Below are 19,177 nucleotides of genomic sequence, written 5' to 3' on the forward strand. Positions count from 1 at the left end.
CTGTGCGAGAGATGGCACAAATATAGTGTAGTGCTTAAGCGGATCACAGACCTAGGCAACATTGAGACCTCCTTCTTGCCTCATGATTGCTTCTGTGTGGCTGCGTTTGTCCTTGTCCCACACCTGCTTATAATATTTATGTTTTCTAATTAGTTTCCATCACCAGCTTGGAGGAAGATATTGATTGGACCTTGTTATTCTCAGTCATTGTGAGTGGGTTTTGCACGTATGCACAAAATATTCCCAAATTCGACATGATCAAAAAGATTGAATTATATATATATATTACACTGAATCAGTCAGTTTTTTCTAAGACGATGTTGTAAAGGTAAGCTGTGAGTAAATGTGCTCATGTTTAATCAGTTGCATTAATTTGTTTTTATAAATGGAACACTATATATTCTACAGTAGATGGCTGTGTCCTCTATCAGTTGTAGATTTGCTCTGATAATAATATGGTGTGCAGTGGGCAGCAGTGCAACAAGGTCAGTCGTGTGCAGTTATAAATGTAATGAAATAACATAAATGTTAATTATTCTAGGTCACTCGAATAAGGTTAATGGCTTCATTCTCTGAGGCAAAGTTTTCAACGAGGTTAGGAGCTCCACCAACCATCGGTAGCTGCACCAAGCATGTTCTCATTCAGACCTGGTCCTTTTTCTGTTAGATTAATCATGAAATCAAGCAAGTAGGGAAGATTCATTATTTAACGGCAACAAGCAGAAAGGAAAACAACGATCGAAAAGAACTCATTTAACAGTTTGGACTTTTGGAATCTTCTGGCCATTGTACAGGAAATGTACAAGTTTAGACACGCTTTGCTTGAGTGCTCTTGACACAAAAATGGAATCCGTTTAAGCTGTCCCCTTCAGCAAAACCCCTGCAAAGGATGCATTAATCACTGACAATAATAATGCACAACAGCATTTGCTTAAACTGCTTCAGAAGATAGGAGTTTCTTCTATAGTTTCACTCCGTCTATGCAAATTCCCTCTACTCTGCCGTAGCAGTCAAGTTAGCTGTAACATATTATTTAAATGTGTTGCTACGTAATTTACAGCTTACACCTGACTGCCTTTTATTTAATTAGAACAAAGTGTAATGGTTGTTAAAGCAATACCGCACTGGTCCTTCATACTACTTCACCCTAATACGTACACTTAATTTTGAAAAAATATCTCTTTTGGAAATGGAGTATATGACTACCATTTTCAAGAGGTATTCCTAAGGTTGCAAAGTTCAAGCCTTTATTTGTTTTTCTCACCCTGGGGATATTAAATGCTCAGTTATCAATGTCTTCAATCATTTTTACCACTGCCAATCATGCTCACAGACCAGAATACCTGTCAAAATAAAGCATTAAGTAGCACATAAAATGAATTGCTATCCGGCAAGGGTGTTTGGAACTGTTTATGCAACTTCAGTTATCTATCTGATCTATTGATATATCACTATTTCATATCATGATTATAAGGACCAAAATAATCACTGTATTATCATGTTATTGTTAACATTTTCATTAAGTACTGATGCACAACAAGTTCTATATCGAAAACAACAAATAGAATTAGCAGTACTTTTTGTTTGCATAAGCATTAAAATTAATAACAGCCCTTCAATGCAATCTTCTTCCTGCGTGTTCTGCTGACAGTGTGGCCATCTTCGATCACATATCCCCTCAGCACTCTTATAAGACCAAAAAATCTCCAGAACCCTGTCACTGCCTTGCGCCACAATCTCATTGACACAAAACCATCCCACATTGCTGCGCCTCAGTCTGGGACACTGTTGCTAACTCTGGTTAATGCTAGACAGTATTTACTGTGAATTTTTTCAAAGTATGCTAATCAAACATGGGTTTAATGGTAATTAAAATTTGAAATGGTAATACTAACCACTGCGAATCATTTAAAGCAGGAACCATTTCATATATATGCATTATATTAATTCATCATACACACACACACACACACGTATACATGACTTTAAAGGTTCCCTCTCTGGCTCACTATACAGCAGCCACTTTCCCTCAGCATCTCAGGAGTTTATATCAATTAGATTTGCTTCACATCTTTGCCTCTCCTTCTAGATATTGCTTTTGGAAAACAGCTGGGACATTGCAACAATTTCTGAAATTAGAACACTAGTAATGATACAAAACCATGTGAAGATAACTGTGTAAACTATGGATTTTCTGCCTGTGTGTGCGTGTGCGTGTGCGTGTGCGTGTGTGTACCCCAGGTCCAGTGGGCGGAGCAGCAAGTGGTGAAAAAAAGGAAGAAGAGGGATATCTATGAAGATCCAAAAGACCCTGATTTCCCCAAGCAGTGGTACCTGGTGTGTGATGCTTTCTTATCTTTATAGCCTGAACCTAATTAGTCTGTCATTATAGCAAAATTGACAATGAAAATGTCAAACATTCAGAATATGTGTATTATTTCTAAAATGGCATACATGTAATTTGCAGGACCATTTAAAAGCTGCAATCCATGTAACATTCCCAACCAATAAATTAGTAGATGTCTGTATACACTGTAAATCAAAATTAGAAAAGAAATTATAAATACTTGATTTATTCTGAATTACTGTTATTATAGTACAGCAGTAGTATAACCACAACGGATTCTATCAAATTATGAACAATAAAAAAAAACACTATTGCAGAATAGATCAAGTATTTATAATTTGTTCTCTAATTTTTTCTCCAGTGTATAATTATGTTTCAGGGTTATGTTTTCCATTCAGAATGCCTTTTAAGATTTTGAAGCTAAAAAGGTTCTCCTCTGCATTCAGATTTGTTCATAGCAAAGTGTTCTCCTGTATGTACAATTTTTCGTTACAGCTCTGCAATTATTTCTAATTAAACCTTGCAGGCCTCCTTATTCAGAATTGTCTGAACAGCAATCAGTAGTCTCAGCTCTGTAGAAGCTTGTGAGATACCGGATTTGAAAATGTATTCATTATTAGTTTATTAACTCTCTCATGACCAGTCAGATAAGCATAGATTGAATTGCTGTCTTTTTGACCAACCTTGTAGGCTTTCGTTACATAGACTTTTCCACCAGCGCTAGGTTTCTACAGTCAGAGATAATACAATGCAATCCTGGATGCTGGAAAATTAAATGTCAGGACGGATCAACTACTAAACGGTATCACCTGTGAAACATTGATAGCAAATGGCCTTGGCTCTGTGTCTGTTTCATTATTCACAGCTTTTACCTGAGATGCCTCAATTTGTTCTAATCTCCTCCTTTTCCTTTTTTTATGCACAAAACCTCCGTCACTGCAACCGATTAATAACAACGTTGTCTATCCCAGACATAAATCACCAGTGAATAGAAGTTGTGAAACCACCTCTGCCATTCAGCATTAGACCTCTAATCGTATGAGGACACATTTCTTTCTCCTTTAAAAAGTATTCCATGCAGCTCTGAGTTTAAAACCAAACAAATATGCTTTTGCTTCAGGCATATGCCTGCGGTGCTGAAGTTGTGTTTTGATAATGCAACCAATTAATTGTATTTAGAGGGCTTTAATACTGCTTTATTCTAGTACATGCCCCATCTGTTTGTCACAAACATTGAAATGCAATATGTCTTGAACGGCTTCTGTGCCACGTCAATGCCTCGAGCCAGAATTTTAGAGAAGGTTGTCTGTGATGTCTATTCCATTCCTACCTGTGTTTATCTTTTCACCTATCTATCTTTCTCTTTCACCTCTAGTGCTCACTTCTCTTTATTCTCCTTACTGTACCAATGTTCTGTTATTCATCCAAATCACGCTTTACTTCTCTGTATCCCTGTATTTACGTCCCTTCCTCGTCTCACAGCTTTCCATTTGTTCTGGGAGAGAGGCAAATGCTCTCAACAAGATTTCTGACCTGCAACAGGTTGTCTGTCTTTTTTTTCTGACAGCGTAACTTGAGTAGGATGCAAACACCAGGCAGCTCAGCCCGAGGAGGCAGACATGTCGGGGCGATGCAGTAAAATTTGATTTTGAGTGTCCATGAACCACCTCTGATCTTCCCGTTTATGTCTTGGTTGTTTATTTTTTTATTGAGTATTTCTGTTTTTACCATAACATTCTGCAGTGAGTATTTGTTGTTGATTTAAGCTGCTCTCATGCTGATAGAACTTTTCTGTTGGTTTGTCTGGGAAGTGTCAGTCACAGCAGATTTACAGCTGAACAAAACCCTTGTGTCTCTTCCAGTCCACCCCGACACATCAAGACCTGAATACCAAAGTAGCCTGGACTCAGGGCTACACAGGAAGAGGTGTAGTGGTGACTATACTGGACGATGGCATTGAGAAAGACCACCCTGACCTCGTCACCAATTATGTAAGTTAAAAATACAAAGAAGTAGGCCTATGGCGTAACCTTTTACAAGAAAAATAAAAGGGTGTGAAATGAGAGCTTGAAGTTAAATGTGCGTCCTAACCATTTTCTCGTCTGTCTTAGGACCCTGAAGCCAGCTATGATGTTAATGATGGAGATGCTGACCCCCAACCAAGATACACACAGCGAAATGAGAACAGGTAATTTGGCAAAAGCAGCCGCCACAACTAGGAGAAGATCTTAATTGCTTCAAAATCAGCTTTGAAATTTTTTATCTTAGCACATTTCAGCATTAAGGCTGCAAGTGCTTTACATAAAACATTAACAAGCAATTAAAAACAGTCATTCAAGGAAAAGAAATAACAAGCTAAAATAGAACAAGACAGCTTTAAAAAAAAAAAAACGAGTAAAGGTTGCAGTGCAGGAAATTCATAATTATTAGATTTGATAAAAGGCAGCGTCAAACAGAAACGTCTTTAGTCTTGAACTTTTAGAAGAACTAAGAGTTGCAGCGGACCTTGCAGTTTTCTGGGGGTCTGTTACAGATACGTGGCGCATAAAAACTGAACGCTGCTTCTCTGCTAGTTCTGACTCTGGGAACAGAAAGCATACTCAACTTATTTGGCATACAAAAAGCCAGTGTAAAGACCTCAGAACTGGAGTGATGTCATCCACTTACTTGGTCTGGTTCTGAATCAGCTGCGGCTGTCTCACTGACTTTTTTGGGAGTAGTCAGGTCTACTGAAGATAAATGCATGAAAAGAAGTTTTTCTAAATCCTGCTGAGTCCTTTAACTCTTGATATATATACTTATGTGAAAGAAAGCTGACTTAATTGTCTTAATGTGGCTGTTTAGATGCAGGTCTGAGTCCATGACTACACCAACATTTCTGGCTTTGTCTGTTTTTTAACATTGCCCATTGAAGCTGAGTGCTGACTTTTAATCGTTCCTTTTTTTGCTCCAAAAACAACTACCTCAGTTTAGACTTTGTTTAATTGATGAAGGTTTTGGCTCATCCATTCATTGATTCTTTTAAATGCACCCACTCAGTGTTTGTATCAGACCATAATCCCCTGGTGATATTGGTATGTAAATGTGCGTGTTGAAATTGGCAAACATGCACAGGCTTGATTCATTAATCTGTTTTGAACTATGGCGATGTAATTTACACACACTCTCCTACCTCTGCTCTTAAACCTCTCGATGCAGTCTATCATTCTGCTCTTAGGTTCATAACAGGAAACGGCTTTATAACGCATCATTGTTTACTTTTTGAGAGCGTTGGATGGCAGCCGTTGGCAGTGAGAAGACAACAGCAGTGTATTGTATTTAGAAAGCACTTTTCTGAAAACTACCTGGGTATCTGACAAGAACATTTGGTCCTTGAGAAATCATCAATTAAACACTGAGATGGGAAAAGTGGCTCTTAACACAAGTGGAACAATTTGCAACGTGACATGCAGCAGTATGAATGTGTGTGTTTTCCTTGAATTGTTGTCTGTATATTTTGTCGATGTACACTTGTAACTTTCATGTGCTTTTATAAAACCTATGTGTGCTTTTGTTGTTTTGTAATCAATAAGTAATCAGCCTAGGAAAAGAGCTTACTCTGAATGACCTTCCTGTTTTTAAATGAAGGTTAAAAAAAAATTCATACTGAGAGTGAGATAGTGCATAAATTGGTCTGGGTTTTTCTTTCTTTCCTTTTTTTTTTTACAGAACAGTCCTTGTTTTTCTCTTGGCATTAGTCCCCCATAAATGTTAGTTGACAGTGAGTGACACTTGTGACTAAAAAAACAGTGCCAGCTTTTGGTCCAGTGCTTTTGGCTTGAGCATTAACATTGAGAAACCAATTATATAAAGTTTGAAAGCACTGGTGCAGTCATTCTGCAAAGTCTCGAAAAATTGTTCCTTTTCTCTCCCTCTCGTCCACTTTTTTTTATCTTGCTTCAGTACGCAAGCCAAGCTGCTGTAGCTGCAGGTCCAGCCTCGCGGCCCCACAGCCGCTTGTTGCTGCTAATACAATACTGGTTGATTCATGCTCTCTCTTTCGGTCTTTGGTGATCGCATTAAAACGAGTTGGCCCCAATTTAATGATGGAACACTAAAGCTTCAGCGAGGGTGAATCCTAAACCTTCATCTCCTCGCTTCTCGCCATTTCACCAAACACCATGGTCTTCCGCCTTAGTCCAATCCCCCTGGAGCAGATGAGAAGCTGGAAAGCACAGCAGGATTTTTCTCAAATCTCTCTCTCTCTCTCTCTCTCTCTCTCTCTCTCTCTCTCTCTTTTCTGGGACGACAGCCACCAAGTCTTTTTGTAGTTATTTGTTGTTTGTTTATGTCCTTTATTTTGGGTTTCAAAGCTCCGTATCAACTTGCAGTTGGTCAGAGAGAGAAGCAAACTCAGCTTAACAAGGTTTCATGAGACTGTAGAAACTATTGTATGAGAAATTAATCTGCACACATGTTCTGATTTGAACTCTGACATTGTTGACCCTCTAATCACTTTCTTTTGTTTTTCCCGTCCTCATCTAAAACATGATCTATGCATCTACAGCATTTATTAATCTTGAACGAGGCTAGCATCAGCAGTTTTTTGAGCAGCCTTGTTTCTTGTCCTTGGTGACAACTTGAGCAGCCATGCAGAGCGACCCCAGCCCTCTCTGTCAGTGTAAAGTAGATCCCACTCTGTCCTGGTGATGGAACAAAGCACTACTGGAGGGGATTACTCCCTGCCTCTGGTTCACTTCAACTCCCCTACTGCACTGCGATATAACTTCAGACACACACACACACACACACATATTACACACACATATAATAGAAACACAGAGTGCACAGATTTTCATTCACAAATACTCTACTACCAATATCAGTAGAATTGCCAAAGCAATTATCTCAGACTGGATCAATTTATGGGCATGGAATGAAAAGCAAGGATGTGACTCTGTGTCTGCAGCATGATGCTGTGTCTATGTGGACAAATTATATCCAATGAGTTATGTAAATCATCACAGAATGATACAGGTCGACAGTGAGTAATGCCCACAACCCCCACACAATAAGATTATATGAATATATTCATAGCACAACAAAAAACAAAGAGTTGGAGGCGGGCATTTTCCATAGCCATGAAGGCCAGTTCATTTGTACTGATGACATGCAAGGCTGACTTTTGAATTCTCATGCCTGGGTTTATCCTTAGAGATGCTCTGTATTCTTGAGTTGGCAGCTCTGGCAGATATTGTTGAAGGTGGTACAGGCTAAGTTGAAAGCAGGTTGAAGTCTGGCCAAGCAGGTCATCTGTTTTTGCCTCATCATGTCAATGTCTGCCTTTTTTTTCTCCACTATCCTCCACTTTTCCTCCATTATGTCAGTGTGATGTGGGCGTAGAAGGCGGTGCTACAGCAGATTATAGCAGGATGGATAGCACCTCCTGTCAGCAGCCTGTCTTTAAAGCAGAACGCTATATTTCTAAAAACATCTACAAGTCACAAGAGAGATGTGCAGAATGGTCAATATTAGGGCTGTGCAATGGCAAGAATCTGGCAATAAAATACATATCGCAATACTGTAGGCAAGACAATATATTGTGATTAGTAGTTTAACTGGTAACTGTTAGGTTGAATGAGTCAAATGGCTGAAGATACATTACAACACCGTTATCTAGCAGTGAAGGGGTTAAACGGCATGAAATGAACCACAGTCTGCCATGAATCTTTTAATGTAAACTATTGATTAAAAGTCTATAGTATTTTTGAGAATCTATACAGCATCACGAAACATATTGCGACACTCAAATGTATTGATGTTTTCTTTCAAACGTAGTCAATATCATTGTCAAGGAATTAATTATATGTGTCAATGTATGAGACCAAACTCATTATGTCATACATAACATTATAAGTTTTCTGATCACATGATTTCACTCAGATATCTAACAGATGTTTTATTGATATTGATTGTATATATTAATATTGTGAGTGATACTCATCCTATACGCTTAGTTTAATGTCTTCAGAAAATATTTTATCTTATTTTTGTGGATTTAAATAAATACAATACAATATAGTCACTGATTCAAACAAACAACATCCATAACTCGTTTTTTTTTTTAATATAAATCAGCATATTAAAACCCTGAATAACTCAATAACTAACTCAGTAAGTGATACACAATTATATTCACTTTCATGAGACCTCTGGGGTCCTAACTGAATAAACATGATCATCCAAAGATGATAAAGATTCCTATCTTGCTGTGCTACAGTATATCTATAACTACTACCATATTCCCATTAGATCATATTCATTTCACATTAGAATGGTTCACTACTGTGTAGATTTACAGTTGACTTATTTTAATTTGGGTTAGTGGTGATTTATTTTTTTCTTTCAGGTTGTTAGACCGTTTCTGTCCCTCCAGCTTCCCTGTGGAGAGCTATTAGCTCCTGTAGGGAGCTTTTCACTGGGGGTCCGTTAAATGAGATCCACATGCCTGCACCCTGGGATTGTGCAGTTACAGCCTTTATTGGAGAATGATTGGCATACTACACAGCTGCCTTGTGTGCCATTTAGTTCAAAGCAACCTATCAGCACCTGAACACTAAATTGATTTAAAAGGCTGGGAAGATGAAGTAAGATGTGTGTTGGCTAATCTGGTTGATGGCTTTGAGGAAGACTAAGAGAAGTGTTCTTCACTCTTCCCTCGCCTTATCAAATTGCTTTGTCCTTGGTGGCGCTGGCACATGGCTATTTGTTTCTATGACCATTAAAGTTTTGCTTCTTCAGCAGAAATACACTGGATAGAAAATGTTCCACTTCAAAAACCCTAAACCACAAGTCGTATAATCCAAACAATCCCATAAAGTCCTGATTATAACTCTTACTTATCCAACCATACTGATTAAATCAAAATGTGATAGATGCAGAATCTGAAGGTTGAATGTGTATGTGCTTGACTATAAACACACCATTTTATATGTGTCACTATACAGTATTTTGTCTACTAAGTTGACAGAAAATAAGCCCCAATCCACTTTGAATTCAGGCTGCAACAGGGTTAAATGCTTTCGGCGGGCTGGCACTGTGTCCTTGGCCAAACACTTGCAGACAAGTGGCTTCTAAGGCCTGAGACGTTCCCTATTAAAGTATATGAATGCAAATGAAAATGTCTGTCCTGTGCTCTGCAAATCCACAGCCCTGCTGTACAAACGCTGCATGCATATCCATGTTGGTATGGGGGTAATAAACCTCGTCAAGGGTACGATACAGGACAAATCAGACTGAAGGAGAGCACAAATCAAAGAAGACAGCTTCCTCCTGCGTCGTCTGCTTTAGCACCTCTGTTACAGTGTTTGACACAGTAGGTCTCACTGCGCTGCGCTGACTTTGCTGCTGACACATTTTAGAACACAACATTGTGTGGAACTGTCATTCCTCAAGCATCTGTTTTCATGCTCCTTTGTCAGGAATGCTTTTCCGACATAAGAAATATAGTTTGTCCTTGGTGGTTTAAGGAGCAGATAAAAATTTTAAATAGACAATCTTTAGTCTGTGCTGTACTGGTGTACAGTTGTTTTTCAATATCCTACTGCATGGAGAGGATGCACTCTACCCAGTAGATAAATAAGAAAACTCTGCTTCAAGTACGTAAAGAGTGAGCTTACCCTGGTAAAAAGGACACTTGTATATTTATATTGTGGAAGCCTTATTATGAGAAATCATTTGTTATTCTAAACCACAACAGCTTGACAAAAGTTTTCCCCAGACTCTTAAGTAGACTGTTGGTAGCTTGAATGGAGAAAAAACAATGAGCAAACAAGACAATAACCTGCACAAAAAGAATTCTCTATTTACTCTGGCCATCACTTGCTGCAGATAAATGCCTTCCACTGTTTGCGCTGAGTTTATCAATTATTGTTTACAAAGCTGCCACCCTTTGTCAAGCCTGAATAATATAATTATGCTTCCCCTTGTCTTGTTTATTCTGCTGGGGACAGCTTGTTTATTTTCCAGACAGGCAGGCAGAAATTTTTTGGAGGTGATGTTTGCAGAGACCTCAATCTTAAACCTCATACCTCTGACTCCTTGTCTGCTTTCCTACTGGTATTCTTGCCTAAGAAAAGTACAGAGGGATTGAAATATTGCTGTTTTCAAAACATTTTAACGAGGTGTAGCCCGTGGTCATTGGAGGTGGCAGTCTGACCACCTGGAGTCAGTCATTACAACCCCGCTCAGTTGGCAGAGATACTGTTGAACGGGGGGTTTTAGCAGTTGTGTCTGTGTGAAGACAGTCCAGTTTAGACATGGTAGTCGATGTTGAGCAATTAGTTTCTTCTCCCATTAGGTTACTTTGATTGGTTTTAAGCCATTTGGAATACTTTAAGCATGCTTTATTGCTTGACAGACTGCATCTAGTTTGTTTTTAGTCCACATGAGGCAGCTGTGCATCTAACACAGCTGTTGCCTCATAGTAAATAAAAACATTTCAATTTCTAGCCCCCTTCTTTGTAGAGGGAGATATTTTTTTCACTCCATGTCCACATGAGTTTCTTCCCACATAAGGATATGCGGGTCAGATGGAACGACTCTAACTTGCCTATAGGCATGAATGTTCATAACAGTTAGTGTCTATCTACAAATGCCTGAAGTTGGACTGACAACTTGTTCATACGGTTTCTCCATCTTTTGCCTATTGGAATGTAAAAAGAAAGAGGGGGATGTAGCCAGAAATTAAAATGATATCAAGTATGTGGTTTCTCAAATTTTAAACAAACTGATCATCTTCTCTACAAGACTGGAGACAGCACGTCAGTGTTCGACCACACAATGAAGCGATCTCCACTACAAACTCCAGTGATACCATTGGAACAGACCTGCCTGAGGTCACAGCTGAGCTAGGAATAAAATAGGCTAATCCTTTTGGCTGCCCCAATGAACAGACCCTATTCAACCCTCTAAAATCAGAAATAAACCAACAGTGCAATGCCAAGAGCTGTCTACAGTTTAGCAATGCATATTCACCACACACGCTCTATAGTACACGGCACAAACACTGCATGATTGTGTATGTGTGATCATATCCGTCTACCATCTGTAAACATGAATTCTCAATGCTTGAATCCACGTCTTTCTGTTTCAAATATGCATGCCCCGTCAGCATGGAGAAATAATGGGCTTTTTTTTTGTGCTGGTAGTAACGCCTACAGAACTGTGAAACTTTTGTTGAATCATTTGGATCCACTCATATTACTGAAAATACGGGGGGGGGGGGGATTGCCTCCACACAGCTCTCACCCACCGTTCCCCAATTTGTCAAATACGGACGTTCTGGCTCTCAGCGCCAGAGAAATTCGCATTACAACACACACAGAGTGATCTTATTCTCTGCTCCATATGCCATTACTCCACTATATCTTTATATAGCAAATATTTGTTTGCTGCTATATTAATGTTCTGAATGTTGAGTACAACTCCTTTAAAGCAGGTCACTCCACCGGTTTTATCTGGGTTCAGTTAATTCATCACAAAGCGTTAAAATTGGTTTCGAGGTTGAGGAGGAGCTTTATAAAACTTTTAACAGACATCCTGTGTTATAAACTGGAGGTGTGGAGTTTAAAAGAAGTGGGCATTTAGGAGGCAGTGAGAATCTAATAAAAGGGGCTGTCAAGTTGCATTATGGGAAAGGAACTAAAAGTCAGAATACTTTTTTTTTCCCGGTAAGGATCAGGATCAGATCAAACGGGTATTTTGTTCTGGATTCGGTCAAACTTTCGGTCAAAGATTGATTTTGTGAGTGCAACCGAAGGTGGACACAACATCAATTTGCGTACCATTGATAAATCCAAATTGAAAGACGTTGGTTGGGTGGGGGGGTTTTAAATCAGGAGGCTTGGAACAGTGATCGATGACTGTCAGCCATTGGCGATACATCTAAATGAATTGTCACCTTCAATAACAATGCAGTTTGGTGTAGGATGTAGAACTGATACAAAGTTGGTGAATGTGTCTGCATACTGTTCATTATACTGTACAGTATATTGACTCTGCATGGTCTGTGGTTACATTGCATGATGTCCAGAGATAATGTGTTGGGTGGCATGTCTACATTCTTCAGTAAATGGCAGAGCAGTGCCTTGTCCTGAGGAGGAAAGATAAAGCATTACCTCACTCTTTCCCTTTGCTCCTTCTTAAAGATAATGGAGGTCACATTGACGGTGTGAAAAGAGCGTCTCTAGTTCAGTGGCCTTTTCTCAAAGCTGTGTTTAAGCTTTGTTGTGTCTTTTCTACACAGCTTGTCTTTCTGATAAAGGATGTAGCTTTTGCCGTCCTCCGACTCGCACTCTAATGATTTATTTACTGTGATTGTATTTCCCTGAGTTTAGCCTGCACCATTTTTTAAGCGCTTTGTTGTTTTCTCACATCTCTAATGCAAACTCTTGACTTAAGCATGACCCCGAGAGTTGTTGTGTCTGACACCCCATCCAATCAATTTCAAATGGATATAGAATGGAGGCATTCGGTAAAGTGTCTTGGAAATGATTTCATTTCATGGACATTTGATAGATAGAATTGTGGCTTCGCCTCAAACCCTCTGTCTGCTCTGGAACATCAGAGCCTTTGTAGATATATTCAGCTGTCTGGATGGCTGAATTCAGTCCAGGCCAATCACTCATTCTTAAATATACACGCACATGCTTGTGCACATGCAGATAGTATTTAAAACAGCCGCATCTCTGTGTGTCTGGCTTCCCTATAAATGACTTCCCTGGCCTCTGTCTCTGTGCTCATCTTGGCTGAATCCCCTGCCTGGCATCACATCTGTGGCCGCATCTCTTTGGTCTAAGGGCATGTAGAGCACAAAAGCCTTTTTTTTTCTTTTTTTCTTTTTTTACAATGCTGTGAAATAACTGTACATATAGGTAGTTGCAGCTGACAGCATTGCAGAACTCATGTCAAAGTATAGACCGTCATGGACCTCATTGCTTTCAGGTTGAGCTGGGATTATATGGTTGAATCACAGTGTTGCTAATCAGATATATTAATAAAACTGTATTTATTAATTTCCCAAAATTTCAGAGCGCCTTTGTTTCAAAAGGCAAAGACGTGAGCCAAGCTTTTCGGTTGTTTTTAAACAGACATCATTGAGAGTTGACATTTGAAGCTGCTATGTGCAGTGCAATTCATCTGCAAATGCCTGCACGTTGCAAGCATTTAGTATTTTGGACTAAGCCATCTGGCTGGCCATGGTGCTGCTGACTGTGTTTTTGGCCAGTGTGGATGGTCGCAGGCCCCCTGTGTATTTAAGGATAGTGAAAGAATGTGTTTATTAGGAATGATTTTCCTTTTTGTTTACTTAGTAACATTGCACTCCAAGAAAATTAAGCATGTAAATGACATGTAAATTCCTATAAAATGTAACTAAAATTCTAACTTAAACTAACAAATGCAAACCTTAAGTTGTGTTTATTCATTTTTTAGAATTATAGCTCATAAATTTAAACCTGTGTTGGATCTCTGTATTAAAATGTAGACTTGTGTACAGCAGTGACCCACGGCTACATTAAATTACAGAAGAAATACTTAGTGTCTTGTACGTCTTCAAATATAGATCTCTTCTGCTTATTTATGTTGAGCACATAAAATGTAAAAATGCAGTAGGCGAAATGGTACTCTTACCCGGTAAGCACTCGTGCCAAGCTTTCTCAATGTCATCAAACATTTTTCTCGTTCATATTTTTGTAGCGAGGGAAAGAATATTACTAACAAGCCAGTCATCACTCACACGTATTTTTCTGGCTCTGAATGACTGGCAGTCACCATTCAGCACCCACTCTGTAGTGTTTTACTACATAATAACATGATTGACTTGTGTAGATGGGCTTGTAGAGCCAGTCAGTCAGACACTGTCATACGCGCAGTGGTGAGCTAAAACGTAATGAGTGGGTAGACGTGTCTCTTTTCCGCTCTAATCAAACAATACATGCTTGGTCGCCACTTAAAATGCAGACAGATGTCTTGCTGTACAACGCACCTGGGAACTGAATAACTGAGACTGTGGACTACGCCTTAAGCAACAAGCATTTCTTTCATAAGTAGACAATAGGACTGATTTGTGCTTGTGAATTATACTTATTCTCTAAAGCTTATCTGTTCCTTATGGCATTTAAAGCTGCATTTTACACAAAAACTGCTGCTGCAACACAGTGCTGCTAAGAAATGGCCTCCCACTAAGTCCCAGTTTAACCCCTAAGTACATATATTGTTCTTGAGGGAGCCATCAACTCTCCATCAACTGCCGCCATTTATACAAGCTAGTTAGCAGTAAAACAGTGTAGTTTAACCTATTGATAGCAATGATAACAATTTAATTGCATTTATGATGTATTGCACCCTGGCTTATGCTGTGCCAAGGTCCTTGTGTAAGGGTCTATCCGTCAGTGAAAAATGTGCCCTGTCAGGCCAGTTGATTACTTGTTTAAAAATCACTTTAATGCTTGTAGTTGTTGACAGCCTGGGTCAAGTTAAACATGATTTGTTAGGAGGCAACATTGTTCCACAGCGTCTTTTTCTTTTCTTTTTTTTTTGTTAGTGTTCTTTGTTTTTTGACGTTGTAAATCCTGAACTAGTAAAAAAAAAAAAAAGGCACGACAGAAATAAGGAAATAAGAAATAAACCGCAGTGATCCCCTGCTAAAATGTTTTAGAGTGAACAAAACAGAGAATTAGCTGGTGGATAATATCTCACAGAGCTACACAGAGTCTAATCAGAATCTCAGCTGGAGGCGTAGCCGTGCTCTGACCCTGTGAAATGACTTGTCCTCTGCCTCATCATCGGGGGAGGTTGGAAGATCAAAAAGGAAGTCATTTTTTTGGCTCTTCCCAAAACAATTCCGTGGATGTAATTAGCTTTGTTCCGATAACATTCGCACAGAGATTAGTGTGAAACTGTACACCTCCTAATCAGATATCTGCACTGTAATCAGGAGACAATCTTAATGACCTGTGTTAAATGCCAAATGATTATTCTGCTCCATCCATTCACATTCTGATCACACCGCTTCAAGCCCCGGAGTCGATGAAACAAATTAAATGCATTTCACTAATGATTACTCTTTTTTTTTTGCCTGGAATGATGCAAAGCTGTAAAGGTTTCACTTCAGGCTATTCATTGTCTTCTATATAGAACGGATCTGTAGTTTATAAAGCATGTTTTTGGGGGGGTTGGAGGTGTTTTTGTTTGCGAAGCGTTGGTGTATTTGACAGCTAGACAACGCTCTCGGGGGAAAGCTGTCTGTTCTCTGATACTCAAGGATGGTTGAAAGCTATAATGAGGGTCTGTGTGAATAATTCATGTAAATCTATAACATCTTATATCTCATTTGGATGGCCAGTGACTGTAAAGGTAATGTTAGTTGTAGACAGGTCTTTGTGTTTGTCCTCAGGTTTCACTTCAGCTACTTTTGTTTGGGACGCCTGTATCCTGTATCCTGTAGCGGTGTAGCCTGTACAACAGAAGAAAAAAATTCCAATCGTTTTTGTCAGAATTAAGTAGGCCTATGGATGAAAAGAGGAGCTCTCGGAAAGGCTGTGTTAAACAGAAGAGGACTGTGATGATATTTTATATTCACTATTGTACTCACAGTTAGAGATTTTCAAATACCATTTTTTTGCCTTCCCAATACCTGAACCTGCTTATAGAATAGAATAGAATAGAATAGAATAACTTTAATGATCCCAGTCTGGGAAATTATTTTGTAACAGCAGTAGTGGGTCAGCAAATTATTTCAGTTATTATATATAATATTTCCTTATTTCAGTGCATTTAAAAATACATATATATTATTTTGCTTTAACAGCTGTATATACCGGTAACTAAACCTGTTGATTATGATTATTATGTTATTATTATTGTATAGCCTGGCTCAGGTTATGCATACAAAGAATGAATGCCATATATCTTGCTTTTATTATCTAGTTAGACCATCAGTCATAACAAAAAAAGAACATCAATGGACTTCTTTAAAGTAGGCTTTTTCAGTGCTAAATTATGTGGTATCAGAACAGTGCATAGACTTGGGTACTCGTCGATACTGTTACCAGCATTTGAGGCAGTATCAGACACATTTCCGATACTGGTATCGATATTGGAAAACAACACTTCTCGGTGCATAGATCTCAAGCTTTGTATACGTTGTGATACAGTGTAGAACAAACACTGTTTCTTTACATACAACTTGTTTTAAAGTGAACGCCTGGTGGCTCCGTGGTTAGAGGCTAAATGTCCTTGCCGCCCGGGGTCGACTCCAACCTGTGGCTCTTTGCTGCATCTCTCTCTCTCTCTCTCTCTGTCCCTCTCTCTCTCTCTCTCTCTCTCTCTCTCTCTCTCTCTCTCTCTCTCTCTCTCTCTCTCTCTCTCTCTCTCTCTCTCTCTCTCTCTCTCTCTCTCTCCCTCTCTCTCTCTCTCTCTCTCTCTTTCTCTCTCTCTTTCTCTCTCTCTCTCTCTCTTTCTCTTGTTTCATCCTGACCGAATAAAGGCATAAAAGGCCAAAAAATTATCTTAAAAAAAACTTGGTTATCAAACTATGAATATTCAAAACAAAATAAGCAACAGCTAACAACCAAAGTTAAAGAGGTAATGTGAGGAGAAATGCATTACTGTGGACAAGGGCAGCAGCTAAACGTATTTCAGACATGATACAAATATATTTTCATCGCTTCGCCGTCAGACAGACCGTTCCTTTGGCACTGCATTTTCTCAACCATAGAACTTCCACTGCTGTGGTCGGGGGCAGCAGCTAAACATATTGTTATTACCTCATACAGACACACTTCAAAAATTCTAAAATATCCCTTTTAAGTCCCTAGTTATTATTTATTGACAATTAAATCTAGTAAGATTTGATTGACTGTGCTGGAAAACAGCCCCACAGCTGTCATCAGAGATTGGTACATATGTTACTTGACCCTGATTGGTGCACGGATGTACGCAAAATGGCCATCTTTCCAACTGTAAAACCATGTGCAGTAACTACACTAATCTAGCTGACTAACAAAAATACACAAGCCATACCTTTTTTGTTATCTAATCACAAAGTGATAATTTCACTCGCTCTACACACACATTTTTCTTTTGTATGTGTAATTGTTGTACTCTTTGAAAGAGGACAGGTGCATAGCAGCAAATTTGCTTGTTGTGCTCATTGTGCTGCGTGGAAAAGAAATCTAGTGTGTCCTTTATACTTATTTATAATCTAAATAAGTCGTGTTCACAGCGAAGGTTGTTGCTCTCGTTGTTAAGTAAGTCTTGAATCCTAATTTTACCCTTTAATTTGGAAAAGCATATCAGGCTCTGGCTCTTATTGTTACAACTCTGCTTGTTGTCACAAAAGGGCCACTGGGTTTATGCTTCTCTTTTGATGTGTGGTCTATTTTTAGCAACACTTCAGCTAAATTGTTACCCAACTCATTTCAGGAAGTTACCAACTGCTTATTTTCTCTCAGTATTTGGCTGAGGTATTGTGATGTGTAAATTGTGTCTTTATGATTCCCCCTCCTTTTTTTTTATTATATTCCTCTCCTTTGTGACTTTGTCTCTTCCCAGACATGGAACTCGATGTGCAGGAGAAGTTGCAGCAGCAGCCAACAATGGTGTGTGTGGTGTAGGTGTTGCCTATAATGCTAAAATTGGAGGTGAGTGAAGCATACCATTGGGATTTTTGATTGGGAACACTGTTTAAATAGAAATAACATTAATTTAAATGAGTTCAGTATGATTTTAATTAGAAATAATAGGCACAATAATATTCACATTCAAACTTATTAGCATAGAAGTGGATTTGTTTCCATTTAGTCCGGGCCCTGAATCAGAATCAGAGTTCTTCACAGTTTGTTATAGACCCACTAATAGATTTTAAAGCTGATATCCATAATGTTGTTTTGTTTTTTCTGGACCATTGACTATCTTTTACTGACTGACTGCCCCCCTGTTGTTCAGATGCACAAGTGAATGTGCTATAGAATTAGGCAAGAGTGTGCAGTGGATTGTCCATGATTTAGTGCTGCTGAGAAGAATAGCTTCTGCCTATGAGTATGTGTATTTGACACTTAAAGTGAAATTCCGGCGTAAAATCATCCCTGGGTCTTTTTCAGCAAATACACTCATCAAAGAAGCCATCGAGATTTGTTTTTTTGTGTAACAACTATTAACAGAGAAATCCTGGAACGTTGCTTACAGCCAAATGCGGCTAACACTGATTAGCTCGGGGCAGCACGGTGAACGCATTAAAAGATCTTTTTTAACCACTAATACTGCTCAAAATAACACCAAACCTCTGCAGTAGCATGAGAAGAGTCCCTACACAAAACGAAGCACCAACAACAACCTAGTTAGTGAACCCAGAGTTTATTAAAAGAGTGAAAGACTTACCAACTGGCCCCGGTAGCAGCTCCTCTCATGGTAAAGTAAAGTCCATTCAAGTGGATTACCAAAGTCAATCCAAAAGGAAGGAGCCCATTGGTGCTTTGTTTTATGTGTAGGGACTCTTATCATGCCACTGCAGTGGTTTGGTGTTATCATGAGCAGTATTAGTGGTTAAAAAAGACCTTTTAATGCCTTCACTATGCTAAGCAGTGTTAGTCGTATTCAGCTGTTAGTGACTGTCCAGGATTTCTCCATTAATAGTTGTTATATGAAAAAACAATTGTCTCGATGGCTTCTTTGATGAGTGTATTTGCCGAAAATGACCCTGGGATGATTTTACGCGGGAATTTCACTTTAAGTTTTTGACAGAGTGAATCTTTTCCAGCAGCACTTGACATGCTTCCACCGAATTTGATA

General features: G+C 39.0%; 1 protein-coding gene across 1 annotated transcript in view; it reads left to right on the plus strand.

Annotated features, from left to right (window-relative positions):
• furinb (furin (paired basic amino acid cleaving enzyme) b) overlaps nt 1-19,177 on the plus strand; it is an 80,664-nt gene that overhangs the window by 44,886 nt on the left and 16,601 nt on the right. The window contains exons 4-7 of the mRNA XM_083916269.1: nt 2,242-2,337; nt 4,210-4,338; nt 4,459-4,535; nt 17,942-18,030. Of these exons, the coding sequence (XP_083772395.1) occupies nt 2,242-2,337; nt 4,210-4,338; nt 4,459-4,535; nt 17,942-18,030 (391 nt within the window). The remainder of the gene's footprint in view (nt 1-2,241; nt 2,338-4,209; nt 4,339-4,458; nt 4,536-17,941; nt 18,031-19,177) is intronic.

The sequence above is a fragment of the Echiichthys vipera genome (genome assembly GCF_963691815.1).
Source record: "Echiichthys vipera genome assembly, chromosome: 7".
Classification (NCBI taxonomy): Eukaryota; Metazoa; Chordata; class Actinopteri; order Perciformes; family Trachinidae; genus Echiichthys; species Echiichthys vipera.